At 45.5% G+C, this 24,764-nt stretch overlaps 1 protein-coding gene across 4 annotated transcripts in view; it reads right to left on the reverse strand.

Moving 5' to 3' along the window:
• Positions 1-3,637: 3,637 nt before the first annotated feature.
• RXRG (retinoid X receptor gamma) overlaps positions 3,638-24,764 on the reverse strand; it is a 195,545-nt gene continuing 174,418 nt past the window's right edge. For 3 of the 4 annotated variants that reach the window (XM_012468899.3, XM_064370839.1, XM_012468900.3), the window contains 8 exons: positions 22,800-22,944; positions 19,911-20,090; positions 13,574-13,734; positions 13,331-13,460; positions 12,212-12,344; positions 10,908-10,999; positions 9,457-9,562; positions 3,645-4,125 (listed from right to left, as the gene is read on the reverse strand). In XM_012468899.3, coding sequence (XP_012324322.1) covers positions 3,978-4,125; positions 9,457-9,562; positions 10,908-10,999; positions 12,212-12,344; positions 13,331-13,460; positions 13,574-13,734; positions 19,911-20,090; positions 22,800-22,944 — 1,095 coding nt within the window. In that variant the 3' untranslated portion in view covers positions 3,645-3,977. Of the gene's footprint in view, positions 4,126-9,456; positions 9,563-10,907; positions 11,000-12,211; positions 12,345-13,330; positions 13,461-13,573; positions 13,735-19,910; positions 20,091-22,799; positions 22,945-24,764 lie in introns of all 4 variants that reach the window. The other variant, XM_012468901.2, reaches the window with a different exon arrangement.

Genomic DNA, 24,764 nt, shown 5'->3' on the forward strand with positions numbered 1-24,764 from the left:
GCAGAGACATGGGTTTCACCATGTTGGCCAGGTTGGTCTGGAACTCCTGACCTCATGATCCACCTGCCTCAGCCTCCCAAAGTGCTGGGATTACAGGCACGAGCCATCGCACCCAGCCTGAGACTGCTTAATAAAGACTAAAGCAAGTCATTTAAAGTTTTTGAGCAAAAAAGCAGTATACAATTATAAACAGATATTTGGTTGATTTCACAAAGTTTTTGAGCAAGAAAGCAATATAAAATTATAAACAAATATTTGGTGGATGTCACTGAAGGAAATGAAAAGAAACGGCCAAGGCCGAGAAATGCTTACCGTGCAGATGACATCTTTTTCACAGTCTTTAGTAGTGTACAAAGTGCCGTCTTTAAATTATCTCACTTAACTTTCACACCAAGCATGTGAGGAAGGGCGGGCCCACACTGCAGGGCTGAGTCGTCGGCGAGGTGGATGGGGGCTGAGGTGCGCACTGCTCTCAGGTTAGAGAGGGTGTGGAGCGGAGTTAGGTGTAGGGCGGGGCTTTTCCCTGGAGTCTGGACCTCTTTCCAGAGCAGGAATCTCGTAGAAGATACTCAGATGAGTAATAATACTCATAATAATGGTGTACTAAAATTAATTGAGAGCTCACCACGTGCCAGACATAGCCCTGTGTCCAGTTCATAGATCCCCTCATCTGCTTCTCTCAACAGGCTCCTGTGGACAGGTACTATATTTTTCACAGTTTACAAAGTAGAAAACGAAGGTCTAACAGGTTAAATCACTTCCCCAGGCTTACTCAGTGGTCAGATGAGATTTTAATTGAGGCCGGCTGGGCTGACTCTGAGCCCGTGTTCGTAACCACGGCACCCCCCCCCCCCCCGCCTGCATTTCCTCCGATCTGACTCATAGGCGGGCTCCACAGTCACTAGCGCCCTGCACTCGCGTGGCCCCTGAGGCTCACACAGGCCTTCCTGTTAGCAGCACTGTTTGTTAGGAAAATGGGGTGGTTCATTCCCATTTTCCTGATGAAGATGTGACCTAGAATAAAAGTGTTAAACCAAAACTAAAAACTAGAAATTGTTGATCCCTTTTACACTATGTTGGATGATCCAAGCTGGCTGTGTAAAAGAATGTTCCAGCAATCTCCTCGAAACTCCAAGATTAAGTTTTAATTGCAATATCACTCTTCAACAGAAAATAAATTAATATTTTGCCCATCTTCCATGCCAGTCACAGGACTAAGAGCATTAGCTAATGTAATCCTCACAAGAATCCCATTTCACAGATTTGGTAACTGAGGCTCAATGAGGTTTAAGTCCATCAGGAATGACAAAGTCAGGACTCAAAACCCAAGAATGTCTTACGTATGTGCTCTCACACTAGGCTTTATGCATCTTTCATCTTTTTATCCTTAAAAGGTGGGTATTACTATCTGACCTTTACAAATACGGTAAGGAAATGAGAGGCGGGGAGAGTAAGTAACTTTCCCTAAATCCAAGACGACAGCTGGCAGAGTCAGGAGCCAAGCTCTGGCTGCCTAAGTCCAGAGGGACAAGCTTTTCACCCCAGAGCCATGAGCTCAGGCTCCATGAGAACTCGTGGAAAGCAAGGCTACGTTCCTCTGCTTTAAGTCAGGCTACGTAGTACAGTGTATGGGACTCCAAAAACATTCTTCAGTCTATCCCCTCACACAGCCGATTCCGCTTGTAGGTGAGGCACGGGGAATGAGGAAAGGTCTCACTCTTCAGAGATGTGGCCTAGAAGTTTGTCGTGGCTTCTGTGGAGCCAGGCCTTTGGGAAGGTGAGCCTCAGTCCAGGTGGGGCTAAGCACCCACTCAGTTGCTCTTGCTAGGGTATAAGGAGGACCGGTTCAGGAAGGAGCTGGCCTTTGGAGCCCTGAGTCTCATGGGACCACCCCATGCAACAAAGACAGCCGGGCTCCCACCAAGCTTCTGTTCAGACTCAGTGAGGTTCTCCAGCAGCAGTTCAAGAGACACTGCACCTGATGGGTGTGCAGCGCCCTGCTGGGCCCTGATGAGTCTGTGTCTTGCTGCGGGCAAGAGCTAAGGTTTGCTGGAAAAGGGATCGAAGATTGGAATGGGGACCAGGCGCAGTGGCTCATGGTTGTAATCTCAGCACTTTGGGAGGCCGAGGTAGGCAGATGACTTGAGGTCAGGAGGTTGAGACCAGCCTGACCAACATGGTGAAACCCTCTCTCTACTAAAAACAAAACAATTAGCTGGGCATGGTGGTACACACCTGTAGTCCCAGCTACTCAGGAGGCTGAGGCAGGAGAATTGCTCAGACCTGGGAGGCAGAGGTTGCTGTGAGCCAGGGTCCCATCCCTGTACTCCAGCCTGGGCAACAGAGTGAAACTCCATCTCAAAAAAAAAAAAAAAATCGGAATGGGACTCAGCTGACCACCAGTGGTAGGGGGCAGTGAATTTTCCTGGAAGGTTTTTGGTTACCTGTAAGGCAGTTGAATAGTTGAATGTGTCCAGTGAATTATGCTGGCAGAAGGAAGAGATCAAGGAGGATACAATTAAATTTTAACACCCATCTCCAATCATTTTCATCATAGTTCACAGTAAATGCAGATACACAAGTAAAGGAAAAAAACAGCAGAATTCAGATTTTCCTTCCATTGCTTAATGTCCAAGGCTAAGAGATCCCTAAATTTTTCTTAGTAGTAAAGCAGTATTAGTAAAGCAATCACTGATCACACAATTGTATTTTGACTGGAGCGTTAACCTGGAGATTTTGAGGGGACAAGTTATTGATGGGAAATGAGACAAATGTCATCCACATTGTCATTTAGGGAATTCTTTCTAGCTGTGTGGAACCCAACTCAACAACACAGATCACTGTGTGCTTTACCAGGCCCCGAGGCAGGTGCTTGTGGTACGGAAAAGGTAAAGCGGGGCTCCTAAGTGCAGCTGTTCACCCTGCACATTTACAACCCTAGGAGGTACCATGTAATTCACAGCATACACGGATGTGTGTATCTGTTTAGTCCTATTCCTGCAGGTGGCAGGAATGTGAGTTGAAGACAGCGAGCTATATGGGCTGTCCGTGGTGTCACAGTCCACACCTTCCAAGATCCCGTTGTCCAGCAAGCAGTTAAGATTCAAGAACCAGGTAAATCTGGAGACACCAGGCTGGAAGGTGGGAGATGTTTTCCCTTTTAAGAACAGGCTGCGTAGGGTTAGATAAGACTGGAAAATAAACTAGGTGTACTCTAGTCTTTTCACTGTTGTTGCTGGCTCATGATAGAATAGAAAAATCTATTCCTTTGTTACCAACTCCCAGAACCTGAGATCTTTCACCAGCTTCCAGGACAGAGAACATCTCTCCTTTGGCCTTATACTGAATTGCCTCCAATCAGAATGTCTTTTTCTGCTCATTATTCTTAGGAGGAAAACAAAAAAACAAAACAAAACAAAGTTGATTTTTTAAAGACAGTGTCTCTTCCCATCTCCCCAGAATCTTCCCTGGGGCGAAGCCGGCTGCGCAGCGAATCCCAGCTGAGACACAGGCATTGTGCTCTGGGATTTACCATCTCGGGACCCCAGCCCCAGCCCCGACCCCAGCCTCTGATACCCCTTCTCCGTGTCTGAGACAACTTCCCTGTAGCACAATAACACACCCCACGCTCCAGCAGTGCCAATTTCATATACATTATTTTATTACTATTTGTTTGCTTTCCAGGGCAAGTGAAAAAATAATTTAAACCAATTGTATGTACAGAGGCTTGGTTAGTTTTCCCAAGAGCTTCCAGAAAGTCCCCCAGCCCTGTAGACAGCAACGAGTATTACCTTTAACATCCATACAAAAGTCCACCTATAAAAGTCTCATGTGTAGAAAGGTTTTCTTTATTATAAGCATCACATTTTGGGGATAGGAAAGGGGTCAGGGTGGGAGGCGGAGGAAAGTGCGGGGTGGGGGTCCACACACACCTGCCCAGGGGTCATCCTGGGTGGGGAGGCTGTGGCTGGCGGGGCTCAGGTGATCTGCAGCGGGGTCTCCAGCATCTCCATGAGGAAGGTGTCAATGGGGGTGTCCCCGATGAGCTTGAAGAAGAAGAGGTGCTCCAGGCATTTCAAGCCAATGGAGCGCAGAGCCGGGAGGCGCAGCAGCAGCTTGGCAAACCTGCAGGGAAGCCAAGGGGCATCAGGAACAGGAACTGGCATGCACCGCACACCTGCACCTGCTGGTGGGAGACCGTCCGTTTGGTCTTCTTGACCAATCTATGATAGAAGAGCTGGAAGGGGAGACAAGGGAGTCACAGAATCTCTAAGCCTAGAGAGCTTCAGAAACAGGCCAGAGGGCTTGTCAGCCTTAAAGGCAGAAGCTGGAGCACGTGACCCTTCAAGAATCTTGCATTCTGCAGCCACGTCCCAGGATCGCCCTCAGCTCCCCTCGTTCACGGTGGGGAAGAGGAAGAACTGGGTGACTGTGTCCACTCACGTAGCCAGCCTTACTGGCTCGTCACATTCTGTGTCCCTCGGGTATCTGCACAGATCTGCTGACGCACTTAGAGCAAAGCGTGAGGCACCGAATGTGCCGAATCCATGGCAGCTGTCACCGTTAGATGAACGTGTCTGAGAACCCCATTTTAGCCACCATGCTTTCAATTTGCTTTAGTTACCCACCCCCACAAAAAAATGTCTTAAGAATGGGGACTCGCTATATTGCTCAGGCTGGACCTGGGTAGCTAGGCTCAAGCAATCCTCTCACCTCTGCCTCTCAAGTAGGGGGGACTACAGGCATAGGCCTTGGGGCTCACAGTCACGAAATTTTTGTTGCCAATTTGTAACCAATTTTTACCATTTTTTTTTTGAGATGGAGTTTTGCTCTTGTTGCCCAGGCTGGAGTGCAATGACGCAATATTGGTTCATTGCAACCTCCGCCTCCCGGGTTCAAGCGATTCTTCTGACTCAGCCTCCTAAGTAGCTGGGATTACAGGTGCTCACCACCACACCCAGCTAAATTTTTGTATTTTTAGTAGAGACAAGGTTTCACCATGTTGGCTAGGCTGGTCTCGAACTCCTGACCTCAGGTGATCCACCTGCCTCGGCCTCCCAAAATGCTAGGATTACAGGCATGAGCCACCACACCCAGCCAATTGTTACTAATTTTTATGGTCAACTTCTTAGTCTGTGCTTACCCTTAAATTAGGAAAACAGGAGATAGAAAATAATCGTCTCTGCCTCTGAGAAGCCTATGATCTGTTTGGGGAGAGGATACATACATGCACGCATGCATACACACTGACCCACACATTCTCATACACATTCGCACATGCTCCACACCCATGTGCCCTCACACACATCTTCACCACTCACACACACATGCTCACACACTCTGATGCTCTCATATTCCCTCACACACATGCACTTGCACACAGCCTCACACATACACACATGCCCACTCATATGCACTTTCACATGACCTCACGTGTGCATGCACATACACCTTCACATACTGTCATGCACAGACACCTTCACACATACATCACGTTTGCACACACATTCACACACGCTCCACACTATAGTCATGCATATTACACACAATACACATACACGTGTGCACACATGCATTCTCACATATCTCATGCATGTGGTCTCACACCCATACACATGCACACTCATGCTCACGCACACATGTGCATGTATCCACTCATACATGCAGACACACACTCAACACTCACACTCTAACAGGTCCTATGGCATGCCCACACACACCCTCACATGCTCACTCATACACACCCTCACATACATTTTTCTATAAGTGAGGACACTTGTTGTGAGATTCACAACAGGGAGAAAGACCAGTGTGTGAAGGAATTCATCTCCCATCTCATGTCCTTTTGGGCACCTCTCTCTGTGACATTTTTCACTCTGCCTATGTGGCCCTCTGCGCACAGGGCAATGCCAGCTCACTTTTAACGTTATTAATGCTACTAGATATGAAGTCACTCTACTCACAACTTACAGTAAAAAGTTCAAGGACTAAAATCACATTAGCCACTGTAGCCCTAAGTCACAGGTTTCTGGTTCCAGTTGAATCTTGACTGAGTGTCACAATGTTAGTTCATGAAAAAGTTACAAACTGGAAGTTCAATGTTCCTTGAAAATGTGTATATTTCTATACTCGTGCCATATGACATTTTAAAGAAATGTATCAATGCAAGAAAAATAAAGTGGCACCATCTTAAAAAAAGTAGAAATTGCTTCTCTACATGGAAAAATTAAAGGTCTATGCCAATGCACACATTACTGCAAAAGCCTCCAGCGGTAAAGCCCCTGAAAGCATTTGAGTGGCATCACCGTTCAGGAAAGAGGTCGTTAGAGAATAAGGAGGCTGAACTCCCAGCCATACCTCTGCCGGTAAGCTTTATGGAAGTAGGCAAAGGAAACGGTTTCTCTATAAGTGCAAAGTTAGACCAGGATTAACCCTAAAAATGTTTTTTAATTCTAAAAAGGCCAAGATTTTACAATATGCAAAATGCTAAGTATGCCATCATACTGCTGCTCTCTGTTGTGTGACCTGGATTTAGGAACTGTGCTCTCTGTTGTGTGACCTGGATTTAGGAACTGAGTTCAAAGCTAATAGAAATAAACACACCCATGAATGTCACAGCAATGGAACTGCCAACGCATTCCTCACCCCTGAGCAACAAGGGGGATTTATGCCTTTGGAGGCGCCTGCTGTGTATGCAAGAGCGTGTGTGTGAGCTCTGTGACCTGACTTTTGATCTCTGCCTTCTGACCAGAGAAAGCAGAACGCAGCCCCTGTGACGTGCACTTCTGAGACATCTCCACAGAGTGGCAGCACTCTACCACTGAGAAATCCACCTCCACCTGGCTGTGCCAGGATCCCCTTCGACCACATTCTGCAGAACTGAGGTGACCAGCCCTCAGCACACTCACCTACCTGGCCAGTGACACCCCTGTTTTACCTGCTGAGTCAACTACGAACACTTAATCAGGGCAGTCACCCTCAGTCCAAGCTGTGCTGGACGAACCCAGGAGACATGCAGGGGACCCATCCTCTGCCACCTCTCTGCAGTTCCAGGCTCTCCCTAGTCCTGGCAACAAGTCTTGGCCTCTCTCCTCAGTGTGTGGAGGCAGCCTAGGCTCCTGCCAGCCCTCGTCCAGCAGAAGAGTCAAGTTCCAAAGTTTTCACAGTGATATGCATTGGAAATAACCCAATGTCCATCACAGGGCAATGACTAAATACATTAGGATATGTTCACATTGCAAAACATTACAAAGCCATTGGAAATGATAATCTGTAGTTGTCAATAATTGAATAAAATTCCTAGAATGGCTAAGGGAAGAAAATAATACACCAAACTGTATAATTTCATATGTAGAAATGCACACACGATACACGTAATACATAATAGACACACGAGGATACTGGAAAGAAATAAGTATTTCCAGTAAGTTCTTACTACCTACTTTTTTTTTTTTTTTTGACAGAGTTTCACTCTTGCTGCCCAGGCTGGAGTTCAATGGTGCGATCTCAGGTCACCACAACCTCCGCCTCTCGGGTTCAAGCGATTCTCCTGCCTCAGCCTCCTGAGTAGCTGGGATTACAGGCACGCACCACCACGCCCCGGTAAGTTTTGTATTATGAGTAGAGACAGTGTTTCTCCATGTTGGTCAGGCTGGTCTCCAACTCTTGACCTCAGGTGATTGGTCCACCTCAGCCTCCCAAAGTGCTGAGATTACAGGTGTGAGCCACCATGTGTTTTTTCAAAATATTTTTCTATTTTTTTTTTAGCCAAAGTATGCATTGCTTTTATAACTAGGAAAAAAGCGAGTTGGAGTTTTTTGTTTGTATTTTAAGAGAAACAGCAAGACACAGAGCCAGTTTCAGGAAAATGATATATACGACACTCATTATTTCTAATGCCCTGCACACAAATATGTGTTCAAAGACGAAAGATTTGATAGAAGGTATCAACTCAGGGCTTCAGTTACTATGACTTGCCTAGGGCTCACACCTAACAGAGGCCAAGCTAATGCTGGCAGCCAGGTCCTGACCCCTTGGCCACGGCTCTCTCAATCTCATCTATAGTGAAGTGCCAGGTTCACTAAATACCTGTCTATTCTTCTCTTCCTTGGCATACAGCAGGATACATTCTCCAGCCTCCTTTGTGGCCAGCTGAGCCACATGACTGGGTGTCAGCCAAAGAAAGTGAGTGAAAAGAGGAGGGCCCTCTAAGTCCCAGGTCTGACGCATATGGCCTGGCCTCTCCACTCCTCTACCGCTTCCCCCTTCCTTCATCTGGATGCAAAACACAGTATGGCTCTGGGTCATGGTGGAGACAGAAGAAAAAGGAGCTTTGATCCCTGAGTGACAGCACGCAAGACAGCCACCTCTCTGAACTGACTGCCCACCCAGATTTCTGAGCAAGGAATAGACGTTTGTGTTAAACTGCTGGCATTTGGTGGGTCTATGATTACAGCTTAATCTTACTAATATACTAGGCCCTGCCTATTCATTGCACCAAAGGGCCAAAGCCCACCTACTCGAATTCATCCACAGCCTCCAACAAAAATTACAGCTCAACCTCTTCTGGACAATTGCTAGATGTTGGCTTATGATCCAGGATAAACATCTAGGTAGATATTAGACTTCACGGAGGAATAGAAATCATTAGTGAGCATTGGGAGCATGTAAAATAAGTATCTTTAAGACAGTCTTTTCAGTTTCATTTCCAGTTTTCTATGAGATTTGAGGATCATATTTCCTTATTTTAGCTGGCATTAGCAGAGAGGGAAAACTCTTTTGCTTAACTGTACTTTGGAAGAAACTTTTGAGACTATTTTTTAATAACTCAGAAATACCTATATTGCTAGATGGCTTCAGAGATCTGCTAGACCAATATCTTTCTTTCCAAATGAGGAGCCTAGACTCAAACCCAGCACCTTGCCAGATGCCACACACATGGCACCTGGGGACCAGCAGCCACGTCTTCCGGCTACCAAAGCCTGTACTTTGTACTGCGTGGGAGTTTCTATGGGGGCAGACAGAAAGCAATGCGGTCACACCGTGAACACAGGCTCTGTGAAATCACACCCAGTGGGTGCCCATCTCACCTCCACCGCTTGCTGGCATTATGGTCTTCAGCAAGTCACTTAACTTTTCTGAGGTTCTGTTTCCTGATAGAAACTGGAGATAATAATACCCACATTTATTCATTTGTTTGCCATTTATCCTCCATTTAAAGATGTGTGCTGTGCCAGGCACTGCTTTACGTGTTGAGGCTGGAGGAGTGAATGGTGAGCAAGACAGACAAGGCCGCTAGCCCCGTGGAGTTAACATTTTTGTCACTGTCAGCTCGTCATGAAGATTAAATATAACATGTGAAAACACCTCAACAGTGCCTGCTGCACGTCAGGAGCTCAGGGGATGAAGAGTGCAGTCGTCACTGCTGTGACTGTCCTCCTGCCGGCACTCGCTCACCTGCCTGGCTGCTCCGGATACTTCTGCTTGGTGTAGGCCTCGAGGGTGGCATAAACCTTCTCTCGCAGAGTCTCCACCTCAGAGGGGTTGGAGAGGCCCTTGGCATCTGAAAGAGGTGACTGATTTAGCCTTTGGTTATACACCTTCCAGCAGACGCTGTCCCTGTTCCCTCTGGCCACCCTCCCTAGAGTTACTAGCGACACCCTGGATGAAAACAAGTGTGAAATAAACAAAGCTGGTCGTTCGTGCCCCCTTGCTCTTCTTTCTGTGCCCAACTTGCCCAACAAACTCTTGGGGCAAAGATTTTAAATTCCATTAATAGGCAAATGTACCCACCACTGACTCTAGAGAGGAGAGCTTTACTTTATCCAGGCCATTCTCGAAATACCACCTGCACACATTTACTGAGTATCTACTATGTGCTAAGCATGAACCGAATGATAAGATGAGGCACACAAGCTGAATGGCACATGTCCCGCATCAGTGAACAACTGCCTAATGCTGGAGGTAAAGCCTCTGCACGAGTGACTCCTCCTCATTCTGAAGGTTCATCTTTCTCGACCACAGCTGCATTTGCCGGAGCTGATCAGCTCCTTCGTGAAAGACTATTTTCCCTGAGCCTCCAGGACACCACCCTTCTGATTCTCTCCCTGTCTCACTGCCTGCCCCTTCTCAGGTTCCTTTGCTGGCTCTTCCTTTTCTCCCTGACCTCTGAATGTTGGCATGCCCCAGGGCTCCGTCCCCAGCCCTCTTCTCTGCTCTGTCTCCCCAGATGATCTCAACCCAGTGTCACGGCCTTACACAGGCAGAGGCTGCCAGCTCTCAGATGCACGTCTCTGGTCCTGGCTTCTCCCATGAGGTCCAGACTCATGTGAGCTTTCTGGGCAGCCACTCTTGGGTATCTACTTACCCATCTCCTATTTTAATGTCCAAAGACAAGATCCTGATTCCTACCACCTACTCTCAGAACATGCTCCTCATGGAGTTTTCCCCACCTCAGTGAATAAGAACTTCATTTTTCCCATTGTTCAGGAAAACAAAATTTTTTTAAAAACCAAGGAGTCATATTTAACTCCTTTCTTTCTTTCACATCCTATATTCAATCCATCAGCAAATCACAGTGGCTTTACCTAGAAATATATCCAGAATCTGACTGCTTTTTACCACCCTCTTCACTGCCACCCTGGGCCACTGTCATTTTTCATCGTCCCCACTTGCCCCAGACATGTGCCTGCCATGCCCATTCAGAACATTTTTTTTAAGATGGCTGTAGCTGACACTGTGAGTTCTCCTGGATTCCTGGCTCTGCCGTCTCTGTCTCAGCTGAGCTGGAGGACCAACGACATGGGAGCAGTGGAGGCTGGCCACGGAAGGGGAGGCTGGCCACGGAAGGGGAGGCTGGCCACGGAAGGGCTGAGCACACACAGCCCCTGGGGTCCAAGGGCGGTTACCCGGGTTGAACAGCACAATGGCTCGCAGGCACCCCAGCTCCGACTTGTCCATCTGCATGTCTTTCATTTTGGAAACCAGCTCAGTTAGAACTCTGTTAACAGGAAAGGAGCAGATAATGAGAAAACCATGAGTACCAGGCCAAGAGTCAATACGATGAATTCAACCAAAATTTTTATATGCCCGCTCTGTTCCCAGACGATGTACCAGGTACTACGGACACAGAAATGAAAAAGATGCAACCCCCCATTGCAAGATTACAGCCTAACTAAAGAAACAGACATAAAAACGACCAGCAACACAAAGCCCAGGAATGTAACAGCCATGAGCAAAGTCCCAGTGGGCTCCAAAGAGGCAGCAATGAAGTCCGAGCAGGGAACCGGAAAGGCATGGAAGCCTTGGAAATTAGAAATGCAACACGCAAAGCAAGCCAAGGGCATGCATATCCAGAAAAGCACAGCAGAGGGCAGCAGTTAGTGAACTGGTAGAAATGTCCAGGCACCGTGAAGGAGGATGGGTCATTCCAAATGCCACGCTGGACTCTACATGGAACATGTGGGAAAGGGCAGGGAAATAGTAGAGACAGTTCGGTGGATGTGCACATGATAAAAAAAAGACCATTTATCACAGAGGTGGAAAGGGGCCACAGGGCCCTGGCATTGGACAGAGAGATTAATTTCAACTGAATTCTCCTCTTTACCAGTTCTCCATCCTCCCACTCTCAAGTCATTAACTACTCATTTTATTTGACTCCTTGGCAGATGGCTTAATTTTCCTTTAGTATCATTTAAGGCCCAGAACGTCTGCCAGGGTGTCCCTGCCTGACCAAGATGGGTTCGCTCCTGCTGCAGGCCTCCTTCTGAGATCATCCAGAGCCCAGCATAAACAGCCCATTTTGCCTGTCCTCTTGCGGACAGATCCTGATCCCTTTCCCATCCCTGGCCCCTAGGATAAGCAGTTCACCCTCTCCACCCACAACTTCCTAGCTGGTGTCAAGATCTAATCTCTGCTTAGAAAACCCATTGGGATAACAGGTTCTTCCATCTGCCTGGCAACTGTGCTGGCCTCTGACTGCCTCCATCTTACTGTGTTCTCAGCCTTTATTTTAATCTGTCCCTCATTCCCCAGGTTTATAGTTTCATGTGCCAAGTGGTCTCCACATAGTCACGTGCAGCTAACTGAGCTGCCCATCCTCCATCCCAGCACTACCCAGAGGTTCATGCCCCCATGAGAATTCGTGTATATACACACGTGTATACGTACACATACACAATACACACAAATACTGAAAGTAGAAGAGAGATACCTGTCAAAGATGGAGCCGACCCCAGCACTGTGGGCACTGCTCCGGTGGACGTGTAAACCCGTGGCCAGAAGGATGCCATCCTGCACGGAAACTGAGCGGTGGGAGAAAGAGGCAATCAGCAATTCATTCCACCCTGCAAGGATAAGGAGGAGGTCTTGAGGGAAAACAGACCACATTCTTTCTTTCTTTATAATCACCCAAGGCATGTACTATTATCCCACATGACACCAGCAGAACTGAAAATCTAGGGAGGTTAAGAATTAGTTCAAGAGAACACAGCTAATTAGTGAAGAAACAAAGGATAAGACTGGCGGCTGCTGGCTTACGGCTCTGCACATCCCCAGAATGACAGCTTGAGGACAAGGATTCTTTTTTTTTTTTTAATCAGTCAACAATGTGGATTGAACATTTAGCGGATCATAGCCACTATGTTAGCTGCCATGGTGGGCAAAGCTAACATACCTCGCAGTCTCTGCCCCCAGGACCTGACAACCTAGTTTTGTTTCTTTGTCATTGTCTAGTAACTCCCAACACAGTGCGTAGCTTCCAGCTGACAATCAGTGAGTGCTCATTATCTAACAGGGATGAATGAATGGACTGGTTCCCAATGCTCAGCCAATCTTCATAATATTTCCCTGCTGGCTCAGTGACAAAGAGGAGATGTGGAGTACGTCCACGGTCTGCAAGTGTCCCGCAAATAGTAGGCAGAGAAAATACAGCACATAGAGTCTTAAAATAGGAAGACCGTGGAACTCATCTAGTACACGCTTAAACAAACATCTTTGGCTTCTTTATCTCACCTATGAAATGGGTGAGATATTTGCCAATTGCATTACAATAATGAGATGCTGCTTCAAATTATCTTCAATAAAAATGATTGAACAGTCTTTGAAAAACATATGCAAATTACAAAGCCATGGTAAAATCTGCATGGGAAAAGAGTCCCACTCCTTCCTTAACAATGTTTCACGTGGGAATAAACAACTCTGCATGGGGTTATTTCATCATCAACATGGTACATAGCTTGGACGTGTTGCAGCTTCATCAGGTCACCTTTTTTAGGATCCCAAGAGCAATTTCAAAATTGTCCCAGAGAGAAAGGCAGCCAGTATACTTTACCTGCCCGAAGCAGAATGACCTGGTCCTCCAAGGTGAGGTCAGAGAAGTGGGGAATACGCTTGGCCCATTCAACGAGGGTGAAAAGCTGCTTGTCAGCTGCGTGACATATGTTGGTAACAGGGTCATTTGTCTGAAAAACGAAGAAGGCACTGAGAGTACAGGTCCCAGGACTTGAACACGCCCCTTTCTCCCATTTCCAGCCCTAGCCAAGAAGTGGAACACATGTGTATCTGAGGCACATACCGAGTTCTCCATGTTCATGTCACCATAGGACTCTGTCTTTGGTTCAACAGCAAGTTCAGCTTCTAGAATCCTCTCCACGGGCATGTCTTCATGACCACCACTGGCACATTCCGCCTCACTCTCAGCTCGCTCCCGGCTCCTCTGTCTTTCTTCTTGCACAGCTGACACGCAGCAGGACACGCAGAGGTTACCGTAATGCCCACAACAACAATGGGAAAATGTATTACCCACCCAAGCCTCGACTTACTCATCTGTGAAAGGGGAATCATCATGATCCTGAATTGGGAATGTTGCAATGTTGACAGATGAAGGGAAAGCAAAGCTGTTTGCTTATGCCTATGCAGAAGGAGGGGTTCTTTAGTGCATATTCTTTCCAACGCATTATGGTGACCACACTAAGTGTGTATCCTAAGCTTTAATAAACTATCTTCTCTTTTAACAGGCCACCCTCTCCTTGCTATCCCTGCTGATCCCCACGTTCTTCCTCTACCTGCTGCCTCTAAAAAACTGTGATCGTGAAAGAGTTAAGCAGCAAGCACATTACTTTAAAAACTCCCTCTGTCAGATCCTATGCATCATCCTTGGCATTCACGTCCCATTAGGTCTGCCCCTAGTGCACCAGCTTGAACACAACATCACCTGATCTGACTTGTCAGGGAAGATCTTCAGGGAGCCAGCTGTGGGTATTTAGTAAGTGAAGGGGTGGAGGGATGTCACCTAGATGACATTTCAGAATCTGTGGCTGATTTTGGAGGTGGGGGAGGGTACACAGGCAAAGGCGTAGGTTGGAATTATCTCAGCCTCTCCAAAGCTTAGGGTTTTCATCAAGGTTCAGCCCAACTCTCAGAAGCCTCCATGTCTATACATTAGGTTGAAAAGCAGACCCCTGCCCCCTCCAATTCTACACCCTTCATCAGGAGAAAAGTCTCTGTTGAGTTAGTTTCCATCATCTAGAAGGCTGTAGTTTCCATCTTAGTCACAACAGGAATAAACAGAATTCAATATTAGAACACATTTTTTACATCCCAAGAGTCAAGAAAATTATCCTTTAAGCAGGTGACTAGCCTGAAACTCAGTGACAGCTACTCCACTAGCAGCTCCTGTTTCTGATCTCTCTCCCTTCCTCCCCGCAGTCCACTTGCAAGAGTGCCTCCTACTCTCAGGAGGTAACGAGCCACAGAGGCTGCAGAATGGACGGGAACCGCAATGCCGAACATCTAGTTTGTCATGCGAGCCGGTCTTTCAAGGTAGGTCAGAGAAGGGTATGACTGCAGAAACACAACTTAGACTCCAAAGCTTAGTGGAGACACGCCAAAAAGCTTCAAGACGCAAATGGTACTGTGTGACTGAGAGAGAGGCAGGGAGGGTAGAAAGGAGAAAAGGAACAAGGGAAAGAGACAAGAAAGCGGGTGAGAAAAAGAGGAAACAGAAGGGAGAGAGAACAGCGAGGAGGAGATGGGAAAACAGGAGCAAAAAACCTTTATCACATATAACTGCCCCGTCCCTGCTAAATGGCATGGACGTATGACTGAGCTGCGTAAGCCCCAGTTCCCTTGTCTGTGAAGCAGGGATTAACTGAGATAGTTAAGGCCGGTACTTAGGTAGGGCTGGTACTCTTCAGTACTAACTGAGATAATATCGTAGGGATGAATGAAGCAATTACAAAAACTCGATATAAATAAGTATTTTCTCTCCCCTTTGAGTCTTTTTAGCCCCTTGGCTCATCTCTGCAGCTCCCTCTCGGCCTCTTCCTCCCTCTCCTGTTGCTCCTCCTCCTTCTGTCTCATCCTTCCCTTCTGCTCGCTCTGTCAGCCTTCATTCACAGACAACATGGAGATCGTCATGATGCGTATTTTTTATTATAGTTGGATTTACTGGGAAACGTGAATGCTTCTTATATTAATTTTTTAAAGGTAGGTTATGAGCTTCTATTTGTCTTGACTTTAAAAGATGAGGGAAAGCAAAGTAAGTTAAGTTTCATTTGTGGTCCTCAATCAATTTCTTCTACAGACTTGTAACACTCAAGGAAAATAACCTTCAAGCTTCAAAGAAAATAACCTTGGTGCCATGGAATAGACTCTAGTTCCAGTTTTGCCGTTAATTGAGCAAACCCTTTGCTGTTCACTTTTCCTCCTTGTGCTTAGATCTTCCTGTCATAAACAAGGAGTCATACATTGTTACTGGCGGGTAGCTTCTACGTGTCTGACGTTCTAAGCTACCGTTACAACACACATCAGGGTGCATGCAGGGAACCCTGGATGATCAAAAACAGTCCCAAACTCCTGCCTTAGGAAAGGATTTTAACCATTCATCCAACATGTGATTACTCTGTACTTATTACAATAGCCAATATTTAAGAAGCTCTTTCTCTGCGTCAGGAATTATGCTCAACATTTTAGACAGATTATATTTTACTTAATCCTCACGATAACCCTCTGACATACTATGAGCCATAGAGAAACTAGTAACATATCTGAGGGCATATGGTAGGCCACGGTGGAGCCAGTGCAAGCACCCACAATGGCTCCTCCTGGGCCCATCTGTAACCTCCCAGTGCTGCTCCAAGGTACTGGGCTAGTTCTATTGATAAAGACCACACAGGGCTTACAAGGATACCAATGCTGCCCAGGAACAGCCTTAAAGTAATCCATTCTCCAGTCTTGAAACTACATGTATATGACCAGAAATCATGGAAATAGACATTCCAGAATTCCCAGAGTGGCCCAAGAATCAGAGGGTCCCAGTCCTATACCGGGTCTGCCATTTGCTTGCTGCGTGAGCTGGTGCAGGTCCCTAGGCTCTCTGAAACTCTGATTCTTCTTTCAGGAAATGGATGTGTTACCTTTGAGAATAGAAAATGTCTGCTCTAGCTTTAACATTATGTATCCTAAAAGGGTAACAGGTCCTGGCCCCTGGTCCCAGGCAGGTAAATTCTGTGCCTACCCCAGTTCCATCTCTTTATCTGTGTGATTTCCATTATCTCTCTGTTATCTGCTCCAGGATGTTATTATTCTTGTCCTCAAGAAAGAGTGCAAACTGAGCCCCAAATTCTATAAATCAAGACCAGAAATGATGGTGGTGAAGGACATGCTATCCAGTAGCCTTTTGAATGTGGCCTCTTATGTAGCGAGAGGAGGAATTGATTCACTTCTTTGCCTTCTCTTTGTCAGGGTAAATGGTACTGATCTCTTTAGAAAGTTCCCTAAGAGCTCCTTCCCCGCTCCTAATTTTTACTACTCTGCTTTTCATTATTCTTTCTGTTTCTCCAATTCTTTTTAAAAAAATGCAGGAGCAAAAAGTGGGTCCAATTTTCTATTAAAGTACACAAACCATGCTAGACTTACAAGAACGGTCTAGTTTCTTACCATTCACATGTCCCTGTTTTCCTTCCTTTTTATAAAATAAATTAATTAATAAAGAATCACACTTTCCAACATTTGGCCTATCAACCACTCTGTTCCTAACTGAGCTGGGAATATTCAGCCTGAGTTTTGAGAGATGGAGAAGACTAACTCTAGAGAAATAGAAATGATGGTTTCTCTGACTGAGGACATTCACTTTCTTTTAATTCAATATCATGAGCTTAATGAAAACTGTTATTTTTCCAAGTCAACTGGAAACTTATCTCAAGTGTTTTAGGAGGAAAAAAATGACCCTGCAGCCACTGGACTCTTGTTAATGGGAGAAACACTTGTAGTCATTAGTTTTGTTCTGATAATCACGGTGGGGGAAGCTCCAGAGAGTATCAGTTCTATCCTGGTGAAAAAAAGATGGTCTTCATCAGCAGGTATTTTATATCATATGTTCCAATCTGTAACATCACCGATCCCACTGCCACAGCAGGTATCGTGAGCACAGAGTAGGCACTCAGCTAATACTCAGTGAATAAATGAATGAGTCATTTTTAGGAGCTCCTGCATTTCTAAAACTTCCAATTTCAGCATTAAGTTTAAACTAGTCATTCAACAATTTATTAAATGGCTACAATGTATTAGTCACTGGCGATAAAGTAGTGAGGGGGGAAAGCAGGCAAAGCCCCTGCTTTCAGGGATACAGAGAGTAAACAAGATAAATACAAGTGTTAGATAGTGATAAGTGCTGTGCAAAAGAGACAAGGAAGGGTTGCAGGCAGCTGGCGCAATTTTAGACGGTATAGCCAGGCAAGCCTTTACCGAGAAAGTGAGAATTGAGTCAAAATCCAAAGGACGAGAAGTGAACCATACAGACACCTGAAAAGAAGCCATTCTAGACAGACAGCAAGTGCAAAGGCCCTGAGGTGGGCACATCCCTGGCATACTTCAGGACCAGCAAAGAGGCCAGGAAGGCTGAGGCTGAGAGACAACAGGGCATCCAGACCATGTTCAACCTTAAGTCATAACAAAGACTTTTGCCTTTTTTTCTGGGTGATAAGGAAAGACATTGGAGCATTTTGGCAAAGGAGTACCCTGACCCAATCTACTTGTTCAAAGCCTCCTTTTGTCTGCTGTGCTAAGAAGAGACCGTAGAAGAACAAAGATAGAAGCAGGGAGATGTCTTAGGATGCTACGTAGATCACTACAGAAGACAGTGGCTTGGATTGGGGGTAGTGGTAAAAATACTGAAACATGGAAAGATTCTGGGCATATTTTGAGGAAGAGACAAAATTTCCTCACCCACTGCATGTGATATGTGAAGAAAGAGGGGAGTCCCAGCTGGGATCACGAGGTCAGGAGATCGAGACCATCCTGGCCAACATGGTGAAACCTCATCTCTACTAAAATTACAAAAATTAGCTGGGAGTGGTGGCGCATGCCTGTAATCCCAGATACTTGGAGGCTGAGGCAGGAGAACTGCTTGAACCCAGGAGGCGGGGGGGTGCAGGTTGCCAAGATTGCACTGCTGCACTCCAGCCTGGTGACAGAGCGAGAGTCCATCTCCAAAAAAAAAAAAAGAAAAGAAAAGAAAAAAGAGAGGAGTCAATGGTTTTTGTTCTGAGCAACTGGAAAATAAGTGGTCATTTCCTGAAAGGGGAAGACGGTGTGAGGAACAGGTTGGGGTGTGGGGCAGATTATCAGGAGCTAAGATTTGGGTCTCTTGCTTTTGAGGTTGCTCTTAGATGTCACAGCGAGGGCTGTCCTCAGTTCCTTCACAGCCTGGCAGGGAAGGAGACACAGATCAGCGCCAATCTGGGAGTCAGAGACCTGGGGTCAATTCGTTGCCCGCCTTTGGCACCTCAGAAAACTCCCTTCACCTCTCTGAGCCTGTTTCCCCATGTGGAGGATGTCTACAGTCGATTAGGTGACTCTGTAAGGCCACCTCTAGCATCTCGACATGTTAAGATTCCAAGAATTTGTTTTCCCGTGAGTGACATTCCCTGTTAGCAGGGACACAAAGAGCCCCTCTTCATTGACCCTGTCAGTCAGATGTCGTCTTCTCACAGAAAAGAAGTTCCTCAAGAATGAGCAGCCTGCTGGGTCTGACTGAACTCCTTGTTCTCATTTCCTAAAGAGAGGCAGGGCCTTTTTACTCTGAAACCTATTAAGATTCACCTCTAGCCCCATGTCCCTGCTTGAGCTCGCTAGTTAATTAACTGCCCACTTCAATTTATTTGTGTTACTTAATGGAAAGGCTTTTCCATCTTCTAAAGGAACAGAAAGCACCTTCAGAGCTTTTTTCTCTGACACTAGAATACCCAGCTAAACCACAGTATAAATTAAAAGATGTAACAGTTTCAACACACAGCAGTAGTCTCTCTGAATGGGAAGGCTAGGTATGTCAGACCTGTGTAATGCCAGTAATGCAAAAGATGATGGAATATACCAACGTCAAAGAATTTAAAGCAGACTAAGGTATAAAAGCTCAGTGAGTAAAATCAAGCCTGCAGTTTTCCCCAGAGAGAGACCTAGGATTAGAGGAGGAAAGTCACCTCCACCCTGAAGGTCAGTCTGACAATCCGTTGGTAGAGCAAAGCATAAGGACCCTGAAACCTTGGCTCTAAGACTTGCTGCCTGGCTATTGGAAGAAAAAGGGAGAAGGTCCAGTTTGGGGATCACCATCTGGGCTCCAGGAGAGGATGGGTAAATGTGGAGGAGAAAGACGCCTCTCGCCCTCTTTGCTCTGGAGAGACACATTTCCTAGGACAAGGGTACATTGAAATACACGAGAAGTCATGGTGCCCAAAGTCATCCTAACCTCCAATTCAGACTTCTCTTTAGAGCCCTGTGGGGAAGAAGTTTGAAGTGGATGGAGATTAGGACGACTTTGGGCACCATGACTTCTCGTGTTCTGCAGCTGCATGTCCCCTTGCCCGAGGTAACGCCTCTGTCCAGACACAGGTATTGGAATGAACGTGCCTCACCTTCCCTCTTCATGCCCATGACAAGGCACTTCTGATAGCGACAATACTGGCAGCGGTTGCGCTGACGCTTGTCAATGAGGCAATCTTTATTATCCCGACACGTGTAGATGAGGTCCTTCCTTATCGTCCTCTTGAAGAACCCTTTGCAGCCTTCACAACTGTACACCCCGTAGTGCTTTCCTGGTTATGAGAAAAGAACATTCCACAGATTGTTCTTGTGTTTATTTGGATCTTTCATTCAAAAGAACCTCTTGGCTCTTCCCCGGAGAAACAGGCACATCACTTGGGCATTGGGACAGAAAGCAAATAACAACTAGCAGAGAATGCAGGCTTGATCACAGGAGCTAAACTACACAGAGCAAATACACCTTTCCTTGTGCGTTTCCTCTGTATTACCAATTCCAGACAGTATTATTAGAAAATTCCTAAGGCTAAGACTTCCTTTACATTTATTTTATGAAGGCAACTCTTGGGTTTAGTTAAGCAAATGTTCTGCCTTCATTCAAAACGTTAGTGTAAGTAATAAATAAAAACATATATGCTTGTCACATATTACCTAGCGGGAAAAGAACCCCAACTTAACTGATATTTCCCATCATTGAAACCCAAGTTCTTAGGAAACTCATTTAAATGTATTGTCCTTTACCATAAACTATGAACAGAATTCTGAGTTATGAATTTTTAAGTGCTATTGCCTGTTGAGGAAATTAATTTGTGTTTTATCTTTATATCATTTGACAATCAAGCTATGACATAAAGATCTGATAGAAGGTGATTTTTCAGCCGGGCATGGTGGCTCACACCTGTAATCCTAGCACTTTGGGAGGCTGAGGCGAGCAGATCACTTGAGGTCAGGAGTTGGAGACCTGCCTGGCTGACATGGTAAAACCCAGTCGAAAGAGAGAAAGAGAAAGAGAAAGAGAAGGAAAGAAAGGAAAGAAGGAAAGAAAGAAAGAAGGAAGGAAGGAAAGAGGAAGGAAGGAAGGAAGGAAGGAAGGAAGGGAGGAAAAAATTAGCCGGGCATGGTGGTGCATGCCTGTGGTCCCAGCTACTTCAGAGGCTGAGGTATGAGAATCACTTGAATGAACCATGAGGCAGAGGTTGTAGTGAGCCAAGATTGAGTCCCTGTACTCCAGCGTGGGTGACACAGTGAGACCCTGTCTTGAAAAAGAAAAAGAAAAAGAAAGTGATTTTGCTTTATCCAGACTAATTTGTTGCATATTTCATTGCCCTTATTACCTGCTCCACACACGCAGTTTTTAATTACCCCAGGCCAGGGTGGCTCATTTGTGTCAGGAGAGCCACCAAGCCCAGCCTCACACGGGCATCATGAATCAATCACGGTACTTTTTCTAGGTAGAAGTCTTCTCAATACTGTGCACCGTGCACTATGCTTGATTGATTGAAATTGCGGAACTTCAAAAATATAAGGAAACAAATCATTCAAAACATATTTATGTCTAATTCTTGAATGTAATATGTGATGTCATTGAGCTACAGAAGTGACATGACTTTCTAATTCTGTTTCACTTAGTTTTCCAGCATCTCAGGAGCTCACAGTTCAGAGGAAGCCATTCTAAGATGAAATGATGGTTAGAGAGGCTGCCTGAGGAAAAGCCAGCCTGTGACTCATTAGTTGACCATACTACAGGCTGGCTTCTCACACTGCTGAACTGATGGCAATGATAAATACAGGATTTTATCTCAGGCCCAGAAAACCTAGTGCTCTCAGATCTGAAATATTTGTCTTAGAGAAATATGGGACCAAGTTTTCAACTGTTTGGCACAGTCATTCCCATGGCTTTTCAATATTTAAATGAACCTCATAGACTTTCAACTAGAATCAGCTCAGTTGAACTAGAAACACTCAGTTGGGCTATGGGTGATGTGCTGTTACGGCAATGGCCAAGTCTGCACGATGTGGGAAGTGTTTTTTCAGAGCAAGCAAACATCAGCCATTCAGCTAGGTAAGTTCTAGGTGCCTGGAACTTTCAGTGGGGTGACTTTCTGTAGTGGCTTTGGTGACAGTAAGAGGATAAGGAAATATTCAGTTAGCCATCATGGACAACTATAGAAAAGAAAATAACCTGCCCCTCTTATTATTCTTCAAATAGTCAAATCGGAGATTCAGATGTGTTCAAAATTGGTGGGGAGGAAAATATGGGACAGAAAGAATGGAGAGGAAAGAAAGAACTGAGGAAGGGAGAAGAGAATCAAAGGTAAATGTGAAAGCACATTTGTTCCTGCCTATAAAAACACCTTGAAAACCCAGAATGCTATAGCAGGAGATATGCGAAAATATTAAAGGGTTTATCTTTCTTGGGGACCTTATGGGTAATTTTTTACTTTTTCTTTGCAGTTTTCTAGTTCTTTCAAATCCTGTACATTAGGACATTATTTTTACAATTGCTTATTTGGGAGACTTTTTTTTAATACTTTTTTTTTTGAGATGGGGTCTCACTCTGTGACCCAGGCTGGAATACAGTAGCATGATCATGGCTCACTGCAGCCTTGACTTCCCAGGCTCAAGCAATCCTCCCACCTCAGCCTCCCAAGTAGCTGGGACTACACCAAAGTGCTGGGACTATAGGTGTGAGCCGCCATACCCAGAAAAAATACTTGATAATCACAACAGCTTCTCTCTCTCAGATACATGTGTAATCACGTGACTCCAGAGAGGGGTTTCTGAAATGTTTCCTGTAAATCTCACCCTCAAAAAATAAAGCCATACTTTAAATTCATCCAGACGGTAGCCTGTGAATGCAGTGACAGAAATGTACAGGCGGGTTCCCATCTAGCCCATCCTAAAGGGACACTTTCCTTTCATTGGGGACAGTGAGCAACCCCTTCTCTGGGGCACGTTAGTGGGCTGTCTGCTTCTGCGTGTACCTGAGGATCTGTCTCCACAGATGGCACAGATGTGTTTAACCAGCGATCCAGGGCTGGTGGACGGGTAGTTCATGTTTCCAATCCCGGGAAGCCCTGCTAAGGGCTTGATGTCCTCTGAACTGCTGACACTGTTGACCACATTTAGCTGCAAGAGAAAAAAAATACTGTAAAGCACAGAGCCAGAGTAAACTCAATCCCCAAGGCCTAAGGCAGCGAGGGCATACTCAAGAAAAAACAAGTTCTATTTCAATAAACAGTTTCCAAGTGTGGATTTGAAACTGCCTATCTGTGAGATGAACTTAAGGGAGGGAAAAAAGCGTCATAAAAGGAACAAAATTATTTCCAGAAGCTAAAACATAAACCAAAAATCACAACACAACTCCATTAGAGTCTCTCTGCTTTTATTCATTTTACTCATGTGTTTTATTTGAGCTAGAAATCCATGCCAAATTACACACCTAGGACAATGTCAGCTGTGTATTTTTAAATTTTTATCAACTATTGACTGCCTATTCAGCCGTGCTGCAGGAGGAGCTATGGCCCTCGGGCTAAAGACTCACACTCTAACAGAGCCAAGCAAAAAATGCAAATCCATTCATTAGTCAATCAACAGACATTCCCTGGGCACTTGGCATGCCAGACACTGTGCCAGGCTCTGGGGTACAAAGGCAAGGAAAGGCACACACCCGGAAGGAATTCGCAGTGAAATGGAAAAGGACATGTGTAACGGTCATCTCTGCAAGCACCCTGAAAACGCAGACTACCCAAATCACTGCAGTAGCACCACAAATTGGGTAGAAAGCCTGAGATCTCTGTTTTAAGCTTGTTTGTAATAGATTATCTTCCTGTGAAACTGTAAAATCTGTAGAGCCAGAGGCTGTGTCTGCCTTGTGTTTCAGCGCCTTCCTCACGGAGCCCAGCATGTAGTAGTCAGTAGATCTGAATGGCTGTATAAATCCCTTATTGTAAGTTAACATCAGCTCCCCACCACCACCTCTGTGTCTCCCAGTGCTCTTGGGAAGATTCCTAAGGAACTGCTGCTAAGTGTCTTGTATTCACCAAAGAAAGTAAGTTGAATAAATTTGAGCCAGTGATCCAATCAGCAATAGAAACCTAGAAAGTGTATCTCTCATTCCTCAAAAATGTACAATGTCATCAGGGAGTTAGAACATGCACAAGAAAATAAGAACATTTACAAGCAAGTTGACATGAAGGTAGTGCAGGGTACGCACGACCAGTAGAGGTAAACGTGTAGGGCTTAGGAACCACTGACTTCCCATGGTCTGAATTTTAAATTATATTGCCTAACCAAAGTGACAATAATTCTCAAACTGAATCAAAGGTAGGATTTTCCTCTCTATTCAAGGCCTTTGGGACAGAAGAAAAGTTCAATAAAGCAGAAACTACACAGAGCCTAAACTAGGTTCCTTCTAAATTCACTAGCTTTTTCAATTCACTAAGCAAATATTTATTGAGCGCAGAAGGCAAACAGGGGCTATCGGTTAAACGTTGTGAGGAATACAAAGAAGAAAAGACACAGCCTTTGGTGCTTTGTTTGGAAATCAACATCACTATTAATTTTTAAAAATTAATTTGCATAATAAATGACTACATATGTGATCGAAGAATTCTCTCCTTCTTCCTGCACCACCCCCTTTTTACAGAAGGCTATGAGACATCTGGAACTTGTAACCAGCATTTTGTTTTCATAGGTTCTCAACTCTGGGAGCTTTGAAGAAAAACATGGACCCCATGTCTTGAGATTCTGATTCCATGAGTCTCAGGTAGGACCTTCGCTCCAGCATTTCTTTCTTTCTTTTTTTTTTTCTCCCTGAGATGGAGTCTCCCTCTGTCATCCAGGCTAGAGTACAGTGGCATGATCTCTGGCTCACTGCAACCTCCATCTCCCTGGCTCAAGCAACCTTTCCCCTGCCTCAGCCTCCCGAGCAGCTAGAATTACAGGCA

Source organism: Aotus nancymaae, unplaced genomic scaffold (assembly GCF_030222135.1).
Source record: "Aotus nancymaae isolate 86718 unplaced genomic scaffold, 86718_ANA_hifiasm-v0.15.2.pri h1tg000108l, whole genome shotgun sequence".
Lineage (NCBI taxonomy): Eukaryota > Metazoa > Chordata > Mammalia > Primates > Aotidae > Aotus > Aotus nancymaae.